This window comes from Falco naumanni, chromosome Z (assembly GCF_017639655.2).
Source record: "Falco naumanni isolate bFalNau1 chromosome Z, bFalNau1.pat, whole genome shotgun sequence".
NCBI classification, from domain to species: domain Eukaryota; kingdom Metazoa; phylum Chordata; class Aves; order Falconiformes; family Falconidae; genus Falco; species Falco naumanni.
This window is the reverse complement of record NC_054080.1, coordinates 26612606-26635098: the sequence shown is the minus strand read 5'-3', so window position 1 is coordinate 26635098 and position 22493 is coordinate 26612606. Positions and strand designations below refer to the sequence as shown.

General features: G+C 38.7%; 1 protein-coding gene across 1 annotated transcript in view; it reads right to left on the bottom strand.

Moving 5' to 3' along the window:
* Positions 1-22493, bottom strand: part of EFNA5 (ephrin A5) — a 209937-nt gene that overhangs the window by 4506 nt on the left and 182938 nt on the right. Inside the window, exons 3-4 of the mRNA XM_040580584.1 lie at positions 2026-2088; positions 1574-1654 (exon numbers count right to left, since the gene is read on the bottom strand). Of these exons, the coding sequence (XP_040436518.1) occupies positions 1574-1654; positions 2026-2088 (144 nt within the window). The remainder of the gene's footprint in view (positions 1-1573; positions 1655-2025; positions 2089-22493) is intronic.

The following is a 22493-nucleotide window of genomic DNA, read 5'->3' as shown; positions in this document are numbered from 1 at the left end:
TTTGTGATGGTGCTAGTTAGGTATACCATTCAGTGGGAAGTGAGCAGCACTGCTGAAAAGAAATGATCAGCAAGTTCACTAAAAGCAGGCTTTTATTACTCAGATGATCTCTTTGGTAAACCAGTAACAGGAGAAATACACATTAATAAGCCCATGTTCACCACATCACAAAATGTAAAGAAGTGCACTGAGTTTTTAGATTCATGGGTTATCTAAAGATAGGGAAAGATCATCCCAATGTCTTCTGTAGAAGAACACTGTTAATAAAAGTACAAATGCACCTACATGCACTCTCCTTGCATTTAGATTTGCTTAGAGAACACCTTCAATTCTCAAAAAAACCCCCACTTCTAAGAGAGTTCTGAAAATCCTCTTAAAGAAAAAGAATAAAATCTATCGCATATTCATAGGTAAATAACAGGGTAACTTGTGAAAGCCTTATTGATACTTCTGTATAAATAATGACTTTCAGTTGAAGGAACTGCAAATAATAAAGAGCAAAAAAATAGTATGTTGCTTCATACCAAAGGGGAAGTCTCTTTCAAATAGCGTAAGAGAAAAAAAAAAAAATATCTCGGTAATCTGTTCTTAAGGGTATGTGCTAAATGGTATGTGATTTTTTTCTGGTATAATTTGTTAATTTAACTGTGTATTTTAATTATTGAGACTTGAATACAACACTGTATACGCAGCGTAGGTACACATAAAACAAACCGGTATTACTACTATTGCAAATACTTCTCCTATATACCTGCCTAATTTTAGTGTTATAAGCTATCCCATTGAAGTTGGTGGGATTAATCACACCCCTAGAATTAAACATGCTTCTATTTGTCATAAACCTGAGCCATACAAACAATACATTTTCTACATAGTGACACATCGGCTTGATTGATGGTGGAAGTTGATCTAACTTTGCCCTGGGTAGATGAGGGGTTTTACATTGCAAGCATGATGCTTATTCTCATTCTTAAAACAGTGTTTTGCAAAAAAAGATACACATCCCCCCCAAACTTCAGTTTCCTTTAATAAAAACAGAATAGGAATTTTTATATATAAATATGTGTGTATATATATTTATATTTATATTTTTATATGTGTGTATATATATACCTCAGAGTGTGTGTGTGTCAGCTGCATGCCTGTGTCATGCACCAGCAGTAAACAAGCAGTAGTTCTGTTTTTCAGATAGTCTTTTGAAACTAGATGAATTGTGCCCATCGACTCTATTTCTAGAACTTTGGGCCCAGTTACTAAGTAGAGTGTTTTTCCAACATGCTGTGTTTGATTTGGAAGGGCCAGTAATTTCAGGATGCTGGTGAAAACTTTACACTGGCACACCCTGTATTTTATTAAACCACATCATCCCAAAAACAAATAAAGCAATACTGTTCCTCCCCGGCATTAATAAAGGATACAGAAAATATATCATATGTGATACTAGCACTGCTAGAAATGTGCAAAAGCTGAGCAGTTGTACCATACAAAGCATGCAGAGAGAAGAGGAAAAAAAGTACTGAAGCATCAGAGGGGTACACAAATTCATTAGAAGAGATTCTCTAAGCATACTAACCTGCTGGTTCTAACGAATTTTCTACTTTGTCGTTAACATCAAAAACACGATCATGAACACCTATAGTTTTCATACAGCTGTCTATAACAAAAATAGAGATAACAGCCAAATATGTTAGTAAGACACCCTTACAACTCCCCACTTTCCTTTTTTCTATCTATTTACTACATATAATTAAGCATATTTATATTTTAAAGTTTGTGGCACTTGTCCAAATGCCAGTATAGTCTTGCATTTAAGAAACAACAAGTTAGCAACTGCCATGTATTTAAAACAAAGTTTTATGAAAAATGGTACGAAAATACGATGAAAATCATAACACAAATGTTGCTGTACAGAACAGATACACGAGATTTAACAGTTAAAAAAAAAGATTTACTGCTGTTTACCAGACCACGCAATAAAGCATGCACTACAAAGCCACCCTTGAAAGCTTTATCGGAAGAACTTACTTGCTGGTCGCACAAAGACCTTAAGCTTTAGACAGGATCTCCTTCCATTATCTGTCGCAGAAGCTGTAAATGGGGAAGAAGGAAAGACAAGTGGACGAGTAAGTGAGTGAGAATGGAAATCATCTTCTGTGCTAAAATGAAATATCCCTTATTCTTCCTTCATCTGAAGGGCTGGACATATTATACAGCCTCTGCATGTAAAGCCTTCAGGAGCACAAAGTAGCTTTGCTGTGCTGCAGTGGGTTTGCACGGCAAGGTTTTGGTAGTGGGGGAGCTACAGAAGTGGCTTCCGTGAAAAGGTGCCAAGAGGTTTCCCCCATGTCCAATGAAGCCAACACCAGTCGGCTCCAAGATGGACCCACCGCTGGCCCACCAGCGATGGTGGTGGTGCCTCTGGGATAGCACATCAAGAAGGGGGGAAAAAAATAATATCTGCACTAGTGGAAGACAGGAGTGAGACCATGTGAGAGCAACAACTCTGCAGACCCACAGGCCAACAAAGAAGGAGGTCAGGAGGTGCTCCCAGCACCAGAGCAGAGATTCCCCTGCAGCCCGTGGTGAGGCAGGCTGTGCCCCTCAGCCCATGGAGGGGCACATACCCACACTGCAGCTCATGGCAGATCCCATGCCAGAGCAGGGGGATGCCTGAAGGAGGCTGTGACCTGTGGGAAGCCCAGGCTGGAGCAGGTTTGCTGGCAGGACTTGTGACTCCATGGGGGACCCATGCTGGAGCAGTTTGCTCCTAAGGGACTGCACCCTGTGGAAGGGACCCAGCCAGGAGCAGTGGGTGAAGAACTGCAGCCCAGGCGAAGGACCCATATTGGAGCTCATGGAGAACTGTCTCCCACGGGAGGGACCCCACGCTGGAGCAGGGGAAGAGTGTGAGGAGGAAGGAGTGGCAGGGATAGCATGTGATGAACTGACCATAAGTCCCATTCTCAGTCCCCCTGTGCTGCTTGGGGGAGGAGGTAGAGAAACAGGAATTAAGCCGGGGAAGAAGGGAGGGTTGGGGGCAAGGTGGTTTTTTTTTTTTTTTTCTGATGTGAATGGTAATATATTTTAACTAATTTCCCCAAGTCAAGTCTTTTTTGCCTGTGATGGTAATTGCTGAGTGATCTCCCTGTCCTTATCTCGACCCATAAACCTTTCATTATATTTCCTCTCCCCTGTCCAGTTGAGGAGGGGAGTGACAGAGCCACTTTGGTGGGCACCTGGCATCCAACCACCACATATGCAAAAGCAGGGGAAGAACTGCGGATTTTATTCTAATCCCTTTTTTGATTCTTTTACATTGAAGAAGTGAAGCACATGGTATTTTCAATGTTTCATTATCTCCTTTCACCTTTCCACACCTTTTTCTCAAGAGGTTGTTTAATACAGTTTCTGCTGTAATGCAGATGTCTACTCTGAAAAATTACACTTCAGAATAATTAAGATCACTTAGAGAAAAGCTAGTCTTGAAACACTAGGCCATAGGCTTCAGCAACACAAAAAGGGATGAAAAAACAAAATCACATGGAAGGTGACAATGCTAAAAACAGAACTATGTATATAGTCCCACAGAAGCAGAAATACACACCATTAAAGTCTATAGCAAAGTCAGCCTCCATAAGCTCCAATACATCTGCCTTTGTTGAGAAAATACTTGCTTCAGTAAAAACATGATTCCTTGTGTTACATAACAGATCAAAACCAGCTTATTCCTTCTTTCTGCTCTCCCCCATCATTTCCCATTCAAAGTATTCCATTTTAAGAGTACTTACTGTATCAGAAGAAAAAGAATAAGTGAAAACAACATGGCTAGCACTAATGCTAAAGATCATACACATAGGATTAGTGTCACCACCTACTTATTTCCCAGGAACAAGTGCTGCTGTGCAAACTTCCTTTTTAGAATGGTGCTTGCCTCAAAATCCATGACCATAGGGAAACCAGACCGCCTGCCACCACAGACTGGACTCCCTAGCGTATTGTCTGCCAGTCTGAACATACTGGTAACCTTCACCAACATCTGCAATTTTGAAATTGCACATTGCCCTGCCATTCAACATGCATGCTGGCAACCAAGCAACTTGACTTGGGCATGCAGACTTTCCATTGCAAAAGACGATTTGCATACACTTTTTTTTTTACCCTTCCAAAAATCATCCAAGCTATAGCTGAAAAATATTGCCTGGAGCACCGCAAAGTAATTTTTATTTCATTGCATAGTCTCCTCCATCATTCAAAAAGCTATGTATTAGAGCAGAACAAGTTCCATTTTGTGGCAAATGGCAACTATTGGAAGCTGTCTTGATTTACAAAAGATGATTGGGCCAGCAAGATATTAGTTTGTTCTGTTTTTCATGTTCCATAAATTTTTATTAATTCTGTCCCTGTTTTGTGACAAATAACTAAAACGTGTTGTACACAGACATATGAATGCACACTCTGTCTTCATGCTCAGCTCACACTTGAAGCGCTCCTCAACTAACTTGAAATAAATTCCCTTAGTCTTTGATGATGCGTTTCCAAGGCAGGCATCAGCTTTTTCCTAAAAAGAACCAGCAAACTCCGTAAAACACAAAAAAAGGAGCAAATTAAAGAGTTCAATACAGCTAATGCTGTGGTTCTGCACCTGTTGGTAAGTGCTTGAAAAATTGTTTCCCTCTTTTAATCAAAAGACAAAAGTGTGCAGAAATGATGCTCCCCCTTCACAATGACAAGCAGTTAAGAAGTGTTAACAGCTGGCTTTGCTATAGGCTTTTACTAAATCAAAGTCAACAAAACTCCCTCTACTGACATTTACAGTAACTGGTGTGTTATTTAGGGCACAATATTTGCACTCTGTGGTTACAGTCAGGAAATTGTGTCCTTTCTGTGGCCCTCATTGAATATATGCAACTGGCTAAATGCTTTGCTCAGCGTAAACAGACAGTTGTAGATTTCTCAAAAGATAAGAATACTATAGTCATTACCACATTACTAGCATAAAGGTGGAAGTAACATTTGCAACATTAGCCAAAATGTCCCTACAGTAATTTTATCAATAATGGATTTTTCCTGCTCAGAAGTTATTTCAGAAGTGCTCACGACACACATTTTTTTAAAGGCAAGTTCTAGCTTTGATGCCTACATGCTTTTGTTTATGTCCATAAAATAAGCATGTTTTGCTCACTGCTGTTTACTAGAATAGTCTGTTAGTCAGTGACTAACTAGCTATAACAGCTAGTGATTGGCCATGTTGTTTGGAAGAAAAATATTAAAATCTCTTCCCTGCTGAAATCTTTTTCCACCAGTCCTCACATGGGTTTGTAACTATAGACTATCTAATGAACTGCAGTCCTACTGCAACCACAGCACTTGCATTTCAGTCATCATCCCAGAAACTGACACTGTTTTAGCAATAAGTATGAAAAAGTGGGGCTTTTTTCCTTTCCAGGGAAATTATGTACTGTCAATGTCTGCAGTAAACCCAGAAGGATTCCTCTTTAATCAGTGTTTTACTCCTTCTGAAGGAATAATAATGAATAATAATAAAACAAAATATCATGAAAAACTGTTCTCTCACATCTGCCTCAACAACCAAGACCAAGGTGATGAAGGGATATGCTATAACCTTTGGCCTTCCTGAGAAATTAAGAACTGCTTGCCAAGAAGCATGACTGCAATAAATTTGGCTTTTTATTTCCTTTCTTTGCCTCTCTCTCTCTCCCTTCTTCTTTTCATCTTAAAAGAAAAAACACAGACCAGTTGAAGTTTTTGCCTTAAGACCGGATGTATCACCCACAGGGAAGAGTCAGGTTGGCTCATATCATCTGTCCTGACCTCTCACACACGTCACAGTTACTTTGTCAGTATTGTTCTGTTCTCTTTTCTGTCTTCTTTATTCTGCAATATTTTGAACAATATCCTATGAAAACCATGCCTGTTGAACTAAGATGTCCAGGATATGACGGCAACAGCTGGAATATTTTTTTTAACCCTTTAGCTCAAGGTATTTTTTCTCCAAATGTTCAGCACATAACACATGCTTTCTACTATGGAAAGCCAAGATCCCTCATTAAATCTGGGTTTTTTTGTAAGTTAATGCCTCAAAACTTGAACTAAAGTTGAAGTTTTTAAGTCCTACTCTTCTACATTAAAGTAGCTTTAATGGCAAACCCTTGCTTTAATGGCAAACCCTTGCTAAAGAGGACAAACTCCAAATCAGGGTGGTATGTTTGACAGTAGTTGACTAAGAGCTACAAAGAAACACCAAATGACCAAAGCAATACAGTAGAAAGGATACACTGCACATATAAACATTTACTAAGAATGAATGCTAAGTATGTTTTTTCTGGAGCAGCAGTAATGCTGCAGCTGTGACCTAACAAAAGCTAGGCTTACATGAAAAATTGTGGGATCAGTTTAAGCCAAAGCTCTCCTATCAAACTGACTGCAACTGGAAAAATTCAAGTCTTGACTTCAGGACCTAAGGGTAGGGAAGTGCTTTAGCAGAAGAAAAAGTTCAGTGATTTTAAGAAGTTGTTTTCCTTTCAGGAAAGATGGGTTTCCAATGCAGCAGAGTCTGGCAAACTCCCTGACACTCTCTCGCATGCTTGCAAGAGAGCAACATTGCTGAACGCTGGAAAAACAGAAAGAGAACAGCTCGCTGTCAGATGGGATCTGTTCTAGTTGCTCCCCAGGTAAACCAACTGTTCCTGTTGCTACATTCCACTGAAATTAGCTGCAGTATATGAAAAGATGTCCTTTCTAGGTGGTGCAAAGAGAAATTTCATTCTCCTTTCTGCACAAAACCAGGTTAGCCCCTAAGGCTTTGGTATAAGGCTTTTCTACTTGTCCATTTTAAAGGTGGTATTAGCTATAAAATAGAGGCCAGTTCTAAAAGTAGGAAGCCTCTGATGCTAATGGAACCTGTCCCATGCAACACTTTCCATTTCAAAAGCCAAAATTCCCAAGGGAAAAAAAAAAAAAAAAAACAACCCTGAAACCTTGCTGCACAACAAAAAGAAACTTCTGGAAAAAAAGATCCCTTATAAGGAGCAAAGGAGGTTATATCCTCTCTTTTTTCCCATGAATGATATTAGAATAAAAAAGGTCTAACTGGTTTAGTTCATGTCAGGATGAATCACAATGAAAATCAGAGGGGGGACTCCGTAGTGTTGCTGGTTTGAGCTGCTGGTTCCTGTATGTCATTACAATTCCTGTGACACTTCACTTCTCCCCTCCCCTATTTCACCTTTACCAGCAACTTCATGATAATCTCCTGAGTCTCTCTTTTAAAAAACAGGTTACAGACTTCATGGTTGCATAAAGACTTGGCATTAGAAGGAAGTACATACTAAAATCCCTCTGAAATGACAAGATATATATGAAAACACCTCAATTATTATAAAAATAACTGGTTTGGTCTTTTTTTTTTTTTTTTTTTTTCTTTTTTTCCCCCCAATAAGACAATTCCATGGTTCAGGAGACATTCAAGTAACGATCTCTGTGTTCTTGAGATGAAAATTTCACCTCTTTTAGTTGAATTAGAAAAAAACCCACAAACCACCCATGCAATGAACTACTGCACATAGGACTAGATCCAAGCTGGATCAAAAAAATGGCCCATAAAGACAAATCATATGACAAAACTGAACCAATTCTGGTTACCATTTTTATACCCTGTAAGGAAAGGGAGTGAAGAAAATTATTCTTTCCTCATCTAAAGCCAAACCATAAATATTTCAGTATTTGCTAGCTATATTTAAATATTGGGGAAAAAAAGAAATCCTGCTCCCTTCATCCCACTACTAAACAGTCCTCTGCTAGAAAACACATAGCACATTCTTAATATATTAGATATAAATAACAGGTTAGGTCCTTCCTCAGTCTGAAATGACTTAGAGGAGTTTTTCAGTCACTGCAGGAAGCCCCAAATAGAGAACAAGAAGTAATATACACAGAAAACAGTGTGTGTGGGGGTTTTCCCCAATAGTTTTGCAGTTGCATTTACTATGTTAAATCCCAAAAACTCCTTAAAGGAGTCATCAAGATATGGCCCAATCAACTTACAAAGTAAGCTAATTAAAAAGTAAATACACAAAAAAGGTATTAAAATTTCAAAAGTAACTTGGTTATGAGGACCTGCTAGCCATGTGACAAAAGCAGTAATTAAGTATTCCCTTTCCTGAGACAGGCAGCAGTTTGGCTGGCAACTGAGGCTCAGTTCCTAACCTAAGAGCAAGTTATTAGGATGCAGCATATAAAATCTGTCTCAACCATCCTGTTTACTGATATTCACATGTAATCAGTAGCTTCCTCTCCTTGCTTCCTCACTCATTCTTAGCTTTCTAATTACAGCATTGCACCTTTTCCTAAAACGCAAGTCCTGGTATAGAAAAAAAGAAATAATACATGCAATTCAAATCCTCATTCAGGACTACAAATATTTTTAATATTCAAAGCACAATCCACTATGGGCCCTATTAGACAGCAAAACTGGAACCGTTCAGTGTACAAATAGTGCTGCCTTTATCTAAGTCACTCAGACTTGGTTTTAGAATGAGGGGACACTGGTAAAGAAGCATCCTTTCCTCACATGGAAACCCAACACCCCTCACTGCATCTTCTCGTGGCCCTGATATAACATGCTGCAGACGTTCTGCAGATAATAATTGTCTTACTACTTTGTATTTCAAGTTTCTATTACCAGTTCACTTTGAGTATTCTCTGAAGCAGTGCTCATTAAACACTGCAGACACAAGTCTGTTCTCACTATTTTTTTTAACTGAATTGAATGTTTTCTTCTGCTTTCTGCTAAGATGCCCTGCAAAAAACTTCTTGTAGAGAAGGTCTGACAAATGACACCAAGATCTCACCTCAGTTCATTGCAGATCTACTACTACCAGCACCCTTTCTGTGTTACACAAATTCTGGCACTGATAAGTGCTTCACAACCACAAGCACTTAAGAGAACTACTTCAGAAGCCAATAGAGAATTAATTTTGAACTTATCCCTAGCACACTAAATTGAGATGCCACATGCATTTAGCTGGAGTAAACACCTAACACTTACTGCCTAGTTAAAAGGGTTGCATGTGTAACTTCTGTAATCACCTGAGAAACACCTCAAAAAGAGAACCTGCAGCAACCCCATACACAGGACACTGTGTGTTGTAAACCAGAAACTCAATGTTTATGCAGTCCTCCCACTCTCCCAGTCTTGCAAGTTACAATCTCTTCAGGAGAAAATATTTATAGCTGTGATTTGCCTCTAGCCCTTTCAGGCACAGTACCACTCCCATTAGTCAAATGCAATATCCAGGTAACCTTATACAACCTGCAAATCATAATTCCACCAACGTGAAGTGTTTCAGCATCCAATATCTTCTGTCAGCTACAGAGCTTTAGAAAGTTTTATTTTTAAGAACAGTCATCTGCTTCTTTCTTTGTAAAGAAATGAGTATGTGTGAGAGCATTAAAAATGCAGTTTTCCATTATGTTTGCCACAGGCAATATTTCTCGATTTGTGCAAGTCAAAAGAAAAAAATAGCCTATTAGTTGTTAGAAGAGCTGAGCCTTTCCCTTGTAGGTTTTCATGTGATTTACCATACAGCACAAATGTATGCAAATTAGCCAGGTAAATGCAGGATTAGTTATTAATATTCTTCTCAGACTTTAGATAGAAAAAAGTTACAAATTTGCATAAATGTTACAACTGAAAAAGTCTGCTAGAATTTAATAAAACACTCCTTTGTGCACATACATGAAGTAAGATCCATATCTAAGGACAACAAAGAGGTCTTCAAAATCATTAATCAAAAAAAGAAGCTACCTGAAATTATTTACTCATAATTTTATCCTTGTAAATGTTAATAAAAAATTAAAAATAGATAAATACTGGTCCAATGGAAACTCCAGCTTCTACCAATACTTGAGTTTAATTTGAAAGAGTCTTTGCATGTCTGCTCTTTCATTCCAACATACCAGCAAAAGTTTTGTTCTGGTAGCATAAACATGACTCTATTCTGAGAAAATTGAAATATTGAATATCCATGACTTAAGTCATTCCTCAGACCTAATAATTAAGCACACTTACTCAGTAAATCATAATTGAGTTTATTTGTATCTTTGCTACTGCTGAGTCTACCATGTGTCTGTATTTAGTCATCACCAAGATGAGACCACACACACAAAAAAATACTGAGCAAGTTCAAGTCTCAGAAATCTCAAGCCAAGAGACAAAGAAAGAATATTGCCTGGAAAACCACCTGATCTAGGACTGCCAACAACGCTTGAAAACTAAGAAAAATTACCTAACAAGGAAAACAAATAAACAAACAGATGCAAGGTCACAGCTAATACTGCTTATGGCTTAGTACAGACAAAAGTACTATGGATACTATCCAAATGAAGTTTTAAAATTCATAGTATTAGAAGGGCACTTAATACAAATGCGTATTTCGCTTTCATTCTGCATGCTCAACTACCTCTGTATGAAGGTAAAAAAAATCCTATTGTATTTCTGTACTCAACTCCGTGTGTGTGTATATACATGCCTACACACATACAGACATATTCTGCACTTTATGCAAAATATAAATCATGAAGTGCACCACAATGGAGAAAAAGACTTGATAAAAGCTGTGTGCACAACACGAAGAGAAAAAAGATTGTGAAATACTACTTTTATTTCCTAATGTCTTATACCTAATTTGCACTGGCTTTGAACTGTGTAAAAGCACTGGGTTATTATGGCCTCTGTCACAAGTGACTATATTTCTGAGACCACCTAAAAATAGCCTAGGAAATGGAAATGACTTGCCATACAAATGCTATTTTAGTGAGAGTTCTTGGAAGAAAGCAATACATAGTTACTGTTTCTGCATTAGCACTTAATGTTGATTTAACTGACCTATTGCAACTGCTTGGCCAAAAAGAATATACTATTTCTTGCAGTTTCTAATCCATTGCAGGTTATACACCTAGTTGAAGGCTGCATGTATGGGAAATAGGTTTCAGATCAAAGTCATACAAAACAAAATCAACATGTATGGTAAGAGATGTTGGACATGCAGTTTAATTAAGCCATTTGCCCAGTACTTCCTCTTGGCATGATGCAGACCTGTATCTCTCTCAGGAAGGTCCCTTATCTGCTCTAGAGGGTGATTCAATGACGAGACTTCTCTGTGTTGGCCTGGCTGGTGTACTGAAGTCAGACTTCTAAAGCGCAGAACATCAAAGCATCTCAAAGCCCACTCCTTCACAGTGCTGGGTACCTCCAGAGGTGACCAGGAGCTGAGGGCTCATATGAGGCAGACAGCATCACTTTGGATCCTGTCCAAATGTTTATTATAGTCATACTGTTATCATCTGTCCTCTCAAGTTGCCAAGTCCAGTTGAGTTCAGGAAAATACAAAATCACCTCAGTGCAGGGCAGCCGGTATCCTTCACACCTTCAGGAGGACAAAGCAGACATTTCAGCTGCAGAAGGACCCAGCCCTGTCTCAGCTGTTCTCCTAAACCAAGCCCTGAACCAATACAAGAACTAAGCTCAGCTGTTCTTGACAAAGACTTTTTTTTTTTTTTTTTTCATAAAAGCAAGAACAGTTATGTTTGTTTATGAACCAGGGCAAAGCTGTCAACTAACTGCTGCCTGAGCTTCCTAGAGAATCATTCTTGCCTCTGTGGTACTTTTTCTCATTAAAAAACAAACAAAGCTCAGCTGGAAATAAATGAAAGGCATATCCTACCTTGAATGGACTTTTAGTTGTGAAATATAAGGAGGTACAGATGAAGAAAAGATCATATAGTTGCTTACACACAAAATATTTGCAGGTCTTCCTCTCATATAAGGAGCTTTCTCTTTCATAAAATGCAAACTGTGTTACATACCATAAAATTAGGGCTAACGTTTCTGCACTAGCACAATATAAATTACTGATGTCATACTTTTCTATTGCAACAAACCAACACTTATTAACTAGAATGAAATAAAAACCTCAGATCTCATTACTGCTTTCAGCAGCATTAACAAAACCAAATACAGTTATTGTACAATATTAAGACTGTATTAGAGTAAATTGCTAATAAAACAAGTTAATACTATCAAATAGAACACTTAGAGAAAAATATATCCTCCTCATACTTTTCATAAGCACTTTTGTACTTTGATTTTCCCTTAGTATCACTAGAAACAAAATGTTTTTCTTCAAGCAGGCTATCTGTTTTGCTAATTTCCATCTCTAAGAGCTAGGCATAAGTAAATCCTTTGAAGAGACATAGTCTTATTAGAAATGACCTTCTCTTTTTGATCTTTAAAGCAACATGTTCACCCACATGGAATTTGTGGGTTTTGTATCATATTACTAAACCTTATATACTTTAATGGACTTCATATTATCCATGTCTAGCTCTACCACTGCTGACAGTATAATCAAAGCAGAGAGAAGCATTCTATTCTAGTCCATCTTCATGGGCTTGCCACTATCTTTAAAATATTTAGAAACATTTCTAGCTTCCTATGCTATGCTTGTAAATTTTGTCAGTTTATAAAAATACAGAAGTAATTATAAATGTTGTATTATGCTAGGTGTGTGACATGTACATACACATGAAAAGTTACCTCTGCTGCCTCACCTAAGCAAAGCAACAAAATACCTTGTTTGTGTTTTGTGAAGGGGGAAGATGATGTAAAGTCAGGAAGAGATCTTCAAGAAGCTGCCTTAGGGTCAGGGGAAATTTGGAAAGAAAAGCACAGACAGAGAGGTTGTATTTTGTTGTTATTTAAAATGAAGGCAAACAGTGTGAATAACGCAAGTCTGAATGTGTTTGAGTGCTCATGCATGCCCAGAACTTTGCAAATGCTGCTTAGAGAGAATACCATTGCTCAAAAGATTTCTGAAGGGCTTTTACTCTTGGTAAAGCTCTAACAGTGCCTTGGCACAGCCTTTACAAAAAATGCCTTTATGTGCACAGTCAGCTCTTACATCAATAAATCCAAATTTGTGCAGGATGAAAACCAGATATGAAATTGGAAAGGTAAGGTTTGTAAGGCACATGACAGACCACTGTAACTCAAGCTACGCTGAAAAGCAAAGATTCTCAAGGCAGAGACTGTCTGTTTCATTACACCTACTATGGTGGGGTCCCTGGTCATGACTGAGTAGAGTACAAACACAGTAACAGATGCCAGCACTATATTAATACCAGTACATCTCTATCAGGTGAATTCCCAGTTTGCTCATGTCCTGCAGAGGGACTATTGAACCTTCAATCACTATACCATATGAGCCAGAATTTTTTATCTAGTCCTTAGAAGGACTTTCTTAACTCTTCATTTTGTCACCTTTACCATGAAAACTTCTGGAACACATCAAGCTGAAGTTTTCTCTTTAACAAAAATTTGTCCAGTGTACCAGGCAATAGCAGTTTTAAACTTCTGGATCCTTGCTTCTTTCTTTCACTTGTCTAGCTTGTGTTCAGTGCCACAAGTCACACTCATGCTTTGAAATCCATATTTAAAAAAAGCCAACCTATGTGAGAATAGCCACAGCCTCATCAAGTAAAACTGCTGCCTTGTCAGGAATTCTAAATGTTTCACCTGTGCCACAAAAGGACTGTAGACTGTCATAACTATGACTGTGGGAGAAGTCTAAAACACCCATGGGACAGCTAACCTTTCATTTTACTCTCCACAAATTATTTCCTTCTGTGTTTGGGTTTTTTTTTTTTTTTTTAGATTAATATATACCACAGGATGTTTAGCCCTATTTCCAGTGATCATTCCCAGATGAACTCAAAATTATATATATATTTGTACACTTTTCTACAACTGGGACTCAAAAACTTTGGTAGCTTGGAAATAATTTCTTAAAAGCAATGAATACCACATCAGACTGCTGAAATACACAGGTACCTCTTGAGCTTTTCTCTTCCTGAATGCTGTAACAATTGCTCTTTCAGAACAGAAGCATTTCTCCACCTGTCTTCCAGAAAAGCCCATTTCACACTAACAACCCACCCAAGCAGATTGGGAATTGCCATTTCTCTTTGCCACCTGCTACTTTCTGATCTAAGTGAGCACCTCACAACTGCAAGTTTGCTCCTCTACTCTTTACATTTTAACCAGTTAAAGGAACTTGTGTAACCAAGCTGTGAGCGGCTTCTAATACGTGCTTCCCATATGTATCTAAGACCATACATACGGAAAACATTATGCGATAACACAAAACCACATACTTGAAACCTCCTTGCTGAAACATATTTCACTTCAAAAGAGATGGACAAAAACTCTGCCAAATTAACTTCTCTCAACCACACCGTATCTATCACTGCTTGATTTAAGTGACTCTGACCTAATGTGATGTCTTCACTCCTCAGTGGGTGGAGACTTCAAGCCTGGCCATACTGGAGCAACACTGGTAGTCAACTGCACAACGCCTATCCCATTGAAGAGATACTTATATTTGTATCTCAGTTCCTGGCTAGTCCATATCAAAGAACATCTGCACTGGATATAATTCTGGTAGCTGCGCAGAGCTGCACAACAGTGTGCATCAAATGCTTCTTTCCTCTCATGTTTACAAGAAGGTTCGGTGTACTGAGTTTCTCTAAAGAAGCCTGGATACATGCATTTACCTTAGCATGGAAAAGAGTCACTCTAAGTCCATGTACTTTCTCCTGGAGTTACTGCAGCAAAACATGCAGCACTCGGAGAAATTCCCAACTGAACAAACAAAACACTTGTCTGAGATCAAATCTCTCACTTTGGGGTGGGAGAAAGCATCAGGTCTGCAAATACATGCACACTGTTCGATCTGGAGTCTTAAACAAGGGTAGCAGATGCCTCCATACACATCTATGAATTATATGATATGGTTATGTTGGCTGGATGTCAAAAGTCCTGAGGATGCCTACATGGATGCTGCAGTACCAGGTAAGGCAGGCTGTGCAAGCCTGCTGCTTGCCCATCCCGCTCTCACAGCTGCCTCAGGTGCCTACTGTCCTGGAGCATGGAGACACATGGGATCCAGCATGCCCCAGCAGGACTTCCAGCCAGGACAACAGTGAATCTGGGTCTGTCTCATGGCCTCTTTTGGAGACCGCATAATCAGAATCAATGACACAGAGGGATTCTTCTCATTCTGTGTTGCTAGTTAATTTTTAGGATCTCTTTAAGCTTTCAGTTCATCTTTTAGGGGTCAGTGAATAATTTGTTCTTTAGCCAAGCAAGAGTGCTTGTGGTACACTGCTGCATTTTTCTGTTCTCCCCTAGTGAAATATCCTGCAGAGACAAGAATATTTTTTTCTTGGATCAAGTTTGTTTTCTTGTTGGTTGTTTTTTTTTTGTTTTTTTTTTGTTTTTTTTTAAAGCCCATGAGGTGTGTAATCAAAGCTGGCACTGGAGCATCCTAATTACAAAACCCAGCAAGGAACTTTTGCACACATTTTGTGGACTTCAGATTTCTTGTTCACTGAATCTTCTTGCTGAGAAAGTAGAGATCATGAGAAAAGTTCAGGAGACAGAACCCAGATTCGAAGTGAATCACTTTTCCTTTCTGCCTTTAATACCAAGATCAAATAAAGAAAAAATGACACTGTATTTGTAAAATATCGTACCATTTTTGTGTGAGAAAACATCCTGAACTCCTCAGAAGGATGACTGATGTGGCATGGGGGAAAGGAGATCAAGGTTTATGGTTTTGTTTTGTTTTATTCGAAAAAATCATGCATGTTGACACATAGCTGCAGAAAAATTGTAGTAGGTCTGAATGACTACCAGTGCTAGCTGCTTTCTGCTGAGCTGAAGTGACCATTTTCAGATCCTTTCAATCTGTGGTGAAAGGATCATTACCATGCTACTCCCAGGAAGTCAGTCCTCCTGCAAGTGAGCTCCTTTGTTATGAATATGGAACAGATGGAACCAAATCTATCTGCTCCATAGGAACAAAAACACTTACAACCTAGCTCTCTCTATTAAAGACTCTACTTGGCTCCTTTATAGCACTGGCTTTCTGTGCACTGCTGTGAGGTTTTGACTTTATAGAAAAAGGCACTTCATAAAAGCAATAGTTCCTACTCTTAAACTAAAAGCAGCCTAAGAACTGCAAAAGATGAATGCATAGTTTAACCCACATGGCTCCTTGGAGATATGCAAATATTCGATTACTATTTTTTTAAGTTGAGAAAGGATTTTTTTTTGAGGAGGAGGAGGAAAAATAGCCATATATTGCAAAGACGGTGCATCAATGGCAGTGAAGTACATAGATGGCAATACGCTACTCACTGCAATAAAGGTTGAATCTAACTATGTTATTGCAAGAGGCAACATGGATTTTGTTTGTATGTAGGTAAGTGTGGATCAAGATGACGTTTCTGCAAAGAAATCTGTATCCATCTTTAAAAATTGACTTTTTGGTAAGAAGACAACCCCCCCTAAAATTAGGTCCCCACCATGAATACAAAAAAGATTTAAAGCATCAATTTGTCTCCAAATATTGTCTCTTGTAGGGCCTACTCCCTAGATTTTAACAGAAACTATATCAATTCACACCAATTAACTTTGTAAATCGAAAATATGTATAAACTGTAGTTGAAACCAATAGATTTACGTATTGACTCTGCTCGTTAAGCAGGTGCATGTAGAGAGTCTGTCACTTCTTTTACTGTTAGAACAATAATGAATGTTTATTCTTAGCTACATGCACACAGATATGGTTTATATCAACTTCTCACAAAAACCCATACAACAAAAGTCAGAAGCCTCCTTTACTCACCATTTAATATGTTAATACATTTACCTTCTGTCTGCTTTTTCAGGAGTAATTGAAAAAAGGATTTCTATGGCAGGATGCTTTGATTCTAACTAAATCAAGTTGTCAGCCAAATCTCCCCCCACCAGTGAAGGCACAGCTTGCCTGAAGTCATAACCTTTGTTAGTGGAAGGGAGCTGGCCTTGAAACAGATCATGAAGCAGATGTTTATGCCAAATCAGAGTCTAGGGATACACAGACTACGGCAAATAAAACTCTTCTCCTGTCTGTTCAATCATTTCAATTCCCTGCAGTGTGAAATATGAACTTGCCAACAAATGGCCGGTGCACTATTCAGCACAGCAGGGAAAGCAAATGCCAGAGAGGCACCAAGGACTGGAAAACTCCTTCATTAGGTCTGCTTTTCAGCCCAAGCCTCAGCAGTGACGTGTGGGAGCCACTTCCAATGGAAGATGATGGTGTTTGTAAAGACAAGTTTCCATCAGCTCCAATTACAGAAATCGTGTGCACTTGCTTGGGGGAGGAGAAGCTTCCTATGTCTGTATCCACAGACCACAGCCATTAGCAGCTTACAACAAAGGTGGGGGGGTTAAAAATATTTTTCTTTAGTATTTTCCCACCTGAGATATGACTACTGATAAAAGGCCCACCTACAGCCTCAAAAAAAAACCCTAAAAAAAATCTCATCAGCTAAATGTCAGGGCTCTGCTACACAATTTATGACAAAAGCACTACAGGAGATCCCACTGCTGAGTAGTGGAGCATTTTCATACCAAGAGAGGGTACGAGCCCTGCTCTCAGCACCTCTGAGGAGCATGGCAGGACTCAGATGGCACCACAGCAAAAGGCCAAGACAGCCCAATGCTCCAGCACCCTGTTATTGGTCTCTCCATCTAGATGTTTCTGTCTGATTAAAGCATTACCTGTCTAGAGACACACACTTGCTCTTGAGAGATAGCTGTTTGAAACTAGTTAAAGGTAAAAGAAACCTTGTACTTTCAAGTCCGTTTCCATCCCCATCAACACTACAATGACTCTTTTATGTGTTTCTAAGCTAACAGTTGCACTTTGTGTTAAAAGGAAGAAACTGCTAACAATACTAGACTATCTTTGCTCTTGATTATGGGAAAGCAGAAATGGAGCTCAAGGTGATAAAGAATATTGTTATTTGCACATTAAAAAACCACCCAAACAAACAAAAAAGGTAAAATACAAACATACCATTCAAAAGAACCTACTGACAAGCTTTCAAGATGTTTACAATCTGCAATAGAGATCAAATTTTCAGAAGAACTCAGTGCTTCATGTGAAAACCATTTTAGAAACCAGGCCAAATATTTGGATACCTAAGTGACAGCTAAGTACTTCTAAAATTATGACTCTAATTGGGAATGCTAAGCACTTCTGACATATGGCCTGTAATATGCCATCTATTTATTTTACCTATTTTTGGACTAGGATCAAGGAAGAACAGAATTAAAGTTGCATATGTGCAAAATAACAGATACTGCATTTACCCTTGGTTTAGTTGTGTTGCTGGTGGTTGCTTTTTTTTCCATTTTCTTTTTTTTTTTCTTTTTTGAAAATTTGTGTATTCAGGTGCATTTCAGATCAGGCCCCTGAAGTCCAGATTCCACTTAAATGTAGATACACCGAAATCTATGTCATTTTCAATGACACTGACTTGACTGATGGTCAAGTCAAAAAAGACCATGATGATCAAATAATCTGTGTACACAGTTGTCAGATTTTTTTTTTTACAAGTCCATTGAAAATGAATCAAATTGATAAATTTTAGCATTCAATGCACATACGCTATCTCTATTTACTTTTCAAACCCAAAGCAAAACTATCACTGTGACATTCATGTCTATAAATAAAAAAAGCTGTTTCTTCATGAAATATCACAAAAAACCACCACTAATTTTTGTCTTTTTTCCCCCTCCCCTCACAGAAAATTATTATTTCAGGGTCTTCCTCCTTCAGCCTAAAGCACAGTTGCTGAAGAGCTAGGGCAATTTTGGGAGAGTTTTGTTGTTATTTGTGTGGCTTTTGTTGCTGACTTCTTCGTAGAATACACTTGCACTTAAAATTTCACCTCATTTTGATAAGGGTGAAGTGCAGATTTAAATGTACTTATTAGCACACAGAATACCATATGCTGTTCACAAGCACTCTGTGAAACACATATATCCTTGTGAAAAATCCAGTGAAAAACTTGTGTACTCACACAAGTACCAAAAGTCCAATTTTAATATACATTTCTAAAGCACAGTGTCCCTCATCCTCATAGGTGACACAGTGCTGAAAATTTTCTCTTCCTTTTCTGCCTGCATCTTAGATGTGGCACCAGTTCCCCAAAAGACTTAATTTTGCCTTATTTTTCACTCAAAATATTGTCTAGTTGACTACAAAAAAGCCCTAGGTAGAAATAGCTCTTCTCAGCTAGGTTAGCATATTAAGCATGTTCCCAAGCTAACTCTTACTATACATCTTTTAGACCTGTGCTAAACCTAGAACAAATAATTGCATTTCCAAATTATCCCATAATTTGGTTAGAAGCAATGCTATCGTTTCTGATGAGAATGAGCAACTGGTGTGGCTGTGTAGAGAGAAGTTTAAGGGTCTGAGAGTGCACAGCACCTCAACTAACCCCTCACAGCAAACACTGATTGTTACACAGAATGAGGTGCCAGGTAACTGCAAAGCTACTGGAAAAGGCAGTTTCTCCCTCAGTTAAGAAGGCAGCGATAGCATGGCATGACAAATAGTTTGGAGAACTCCACTGAAAATGAACATTTTATATTTCACATCCCAAGGACGTGTTATCAAGGGCAAGAAAGAACTGGTCAGCTCAGCCCGTAGAGGAGAAAGATAACCTGGTCAAAGTGTAATACAAGGGCCAGGAGGCACTGGCATTTTATATTACAAACATCTTACCTTTCAGCAGAGTTAAAGGGGGTTAGAAGCTAGAAGGAAGGGGCGGGGGGACATCCAGCATTATGGTGTTTGTCTTCCCAGGTAACCGTTACATGGGATGGAGCCCGGCTGTCCTGGGGATGGCTGAGCACCTGCCTGACCATGGGAAGCGGTGAATTAATTCCCCGTTCTGCTTTGCTTGCGTGCGCGGCTTTTGCTTTACTTATTAAACTGTCTTTATCTCAACCCTTGATTTTTCTGACTTTTATTCTTCTGATCTTCTCACCATCCCACTGTGGGGGGAGGGAGCGAGGGGCTGCCTGGGGCTGCCTGGGGCTTAGTCACCACCAGGGTTAAACCACGACAGATTTCATAATCACAATAGCTAAAGCCTTTAACACAAAAGATTACTTTTTATCAAAGATTTAACTAATACGTGACTTTTTCAAATTACTATTTTTATATATGTGTGTATATGTATTTATATAAAAGAGCATACAACGCATACACGCATAGCTGCTAAATAAATACATGATAAATATAGGAAAACAGGTCAGTTGGTGGCAAAGAAAACAGTTACAAATATTTTGTCATTTATGAAAGAACAGTACCTCTAAGCCAACACTGGGCCTTAGGGAAAAAAAAATTAAAAAATAGATCTTTCACTAAATAGATTCACTGCAAATGTCAGACATGGTTATATTAAGCCATGGATATGATCAAGTTCTCAGACTCCACTGAATTAATCAGCTGCCCTGTACTACTTCTGGGGGAAGAGGGGGCACATTAACTTTGTGTCACAGGAGTTCCAAAACCTCCATGAAACACAATCACCCCTGCTGAAATCTCTTAAGTTGGATGCTGAACAGAAGCCTTCCCTATTACAGTCTGAATATTAGCCATAGTAAGTTTCTCAGGGGAATAACACTACCTCTACCGATTTTATCATGCCCTTTCCTTGTGAAATATTTCACTGAAAATAATTGGAACCTAATGATGCTTCAGAGGAGTCTCTATGCGGGAAAAAGCAATAATAGGAAGAAATGTTATGTTTGAGACTATACATTCTTTTCACAGGATCCTTAGACATCCAATGGGAACTGTCAGAGCCACCAATCAATTAATTTTCTAATCTCTCTGTAATGAGTTTTTTCCTCCTTTAACCCTTGTTTGCCTCCTTTGTAGCAAACAGCTGATTTTTCACTTGTGTTTTCATTTCCTTCATTTTATACCACCCTAAAATGCTGAAGTGGAAGAAAAAAGGAAGCTAGTCAGAACAAAATATAGCATGCCTAGTCTTTAATTCTTTGGAACATGATAAGCTCAAAAAGTAGTACGCTCGGAAATGGATTTTTTCCTGTCCAAAACACGTGAAAGTGTGAAGGTCATGTTGGCAGCCTGCCCTGCATTGCTGTTAAACCCTGCAATATTCATGTTGACCTCTTTCTTATCATTCTAGTCATTTCTTCACACCATGTACTGAGTTCACAGACCAGTCCTACAGTTTTCCACAGAACTACTTGCAGATGCACAGAATATGAAGCAGTCACCTGTACTACTTTCTCCTGGAGATCTAAACAGGGCACAGGAAACCATCTTGAGGAAAAGAAAAGCAGGGTGCAGTCAAAGAAAGAAGAAAGCTTGAAGACAAAATGAACCAAAATATGCTAAACCAGCAGTTAGATAGACATCTCACTTCCCCTATTGGAAATCTGGACTTGCCAAAAAAGATATGTGGGTCTGTTTTTTTTAACGTCATTCTGCTTTGTTGATTAACCTGTTTCTGCTCTTAAAACTAATTACACCATCTTGTGTCTCTACTGTATAATTTTATCAGAGGTGACAAATCATGCTGGCAGTGACAGTCTACACTCAAGTGGCATGTATAGTAAAAGACAGTTTTCCTCAAATGAATTGCTGAAACCGTTAAATCTTTATCTAAATGCCCATAATAGCTGTTTTGTTCTCTGTGGCAGTTGGGAGAAAAAAATGTCTTCCAGAAAGCATTTTGGCAGCCAATCTGCTTGTTAATAAAACCTGGAGAAACATTTGTGATTAATATAAATAACTAATTCCACTTTTAATGCCTAAACGTGACAGTGACTAATTTACACAGTTTCGCCTGAGCTGCCACTGAGCAATGACAAGTGGGACTGCAAACAAAAAATGTTGTTGCACTGGTGTACGTTTCTAAGCAAAGCTACCACAGGTGCAGCACGACAGATGAGAAACCCTACCTCTGGCAACAGCTTCTCAGCATACTGGCTGATCGCTCTGCTTGGGCCAGGGGGAAAGGGTCAGTGGTGAAAGCTTCTATATAAGTTGAAAGTGGCAGATTTTGTACAGACATGGGAGCCAGTTACAACAAACTCTGAGGCTGTGAGGTGGCTGTTACTTAGTCGGCAGCATTTTTTAGTGCTGCAATGGAAGACAGCTAAACTCCTACCAATTTAAGTTCAAAACTCAGTACTGCAGCAAAGCATGTGGGCTGGAATGTGGGCACTTTGCAGCACACCACTGAGCAGCTGTCAAGGAGCTGCTTCATTCCTCAGAGGCAGTTTGTGATTGCACAATTACACCAGTGAGACCCAGGTAAGATATACAGCACTATCAATGGTGAAAAATAAATAATATCCATATTTCAAGGCTTCAGACAACTGGTTTGACAACAGAAATCTTTGTCTTGAAATAAATGTGATTTAAATGTTCTTACACATGATTATTAATTCAAAACTCCAGCTGCATTGTAATTTGCCTGCTTATATTCAACATATTAATAAAATAATTTTAAAAGTCTTACAAAATCTA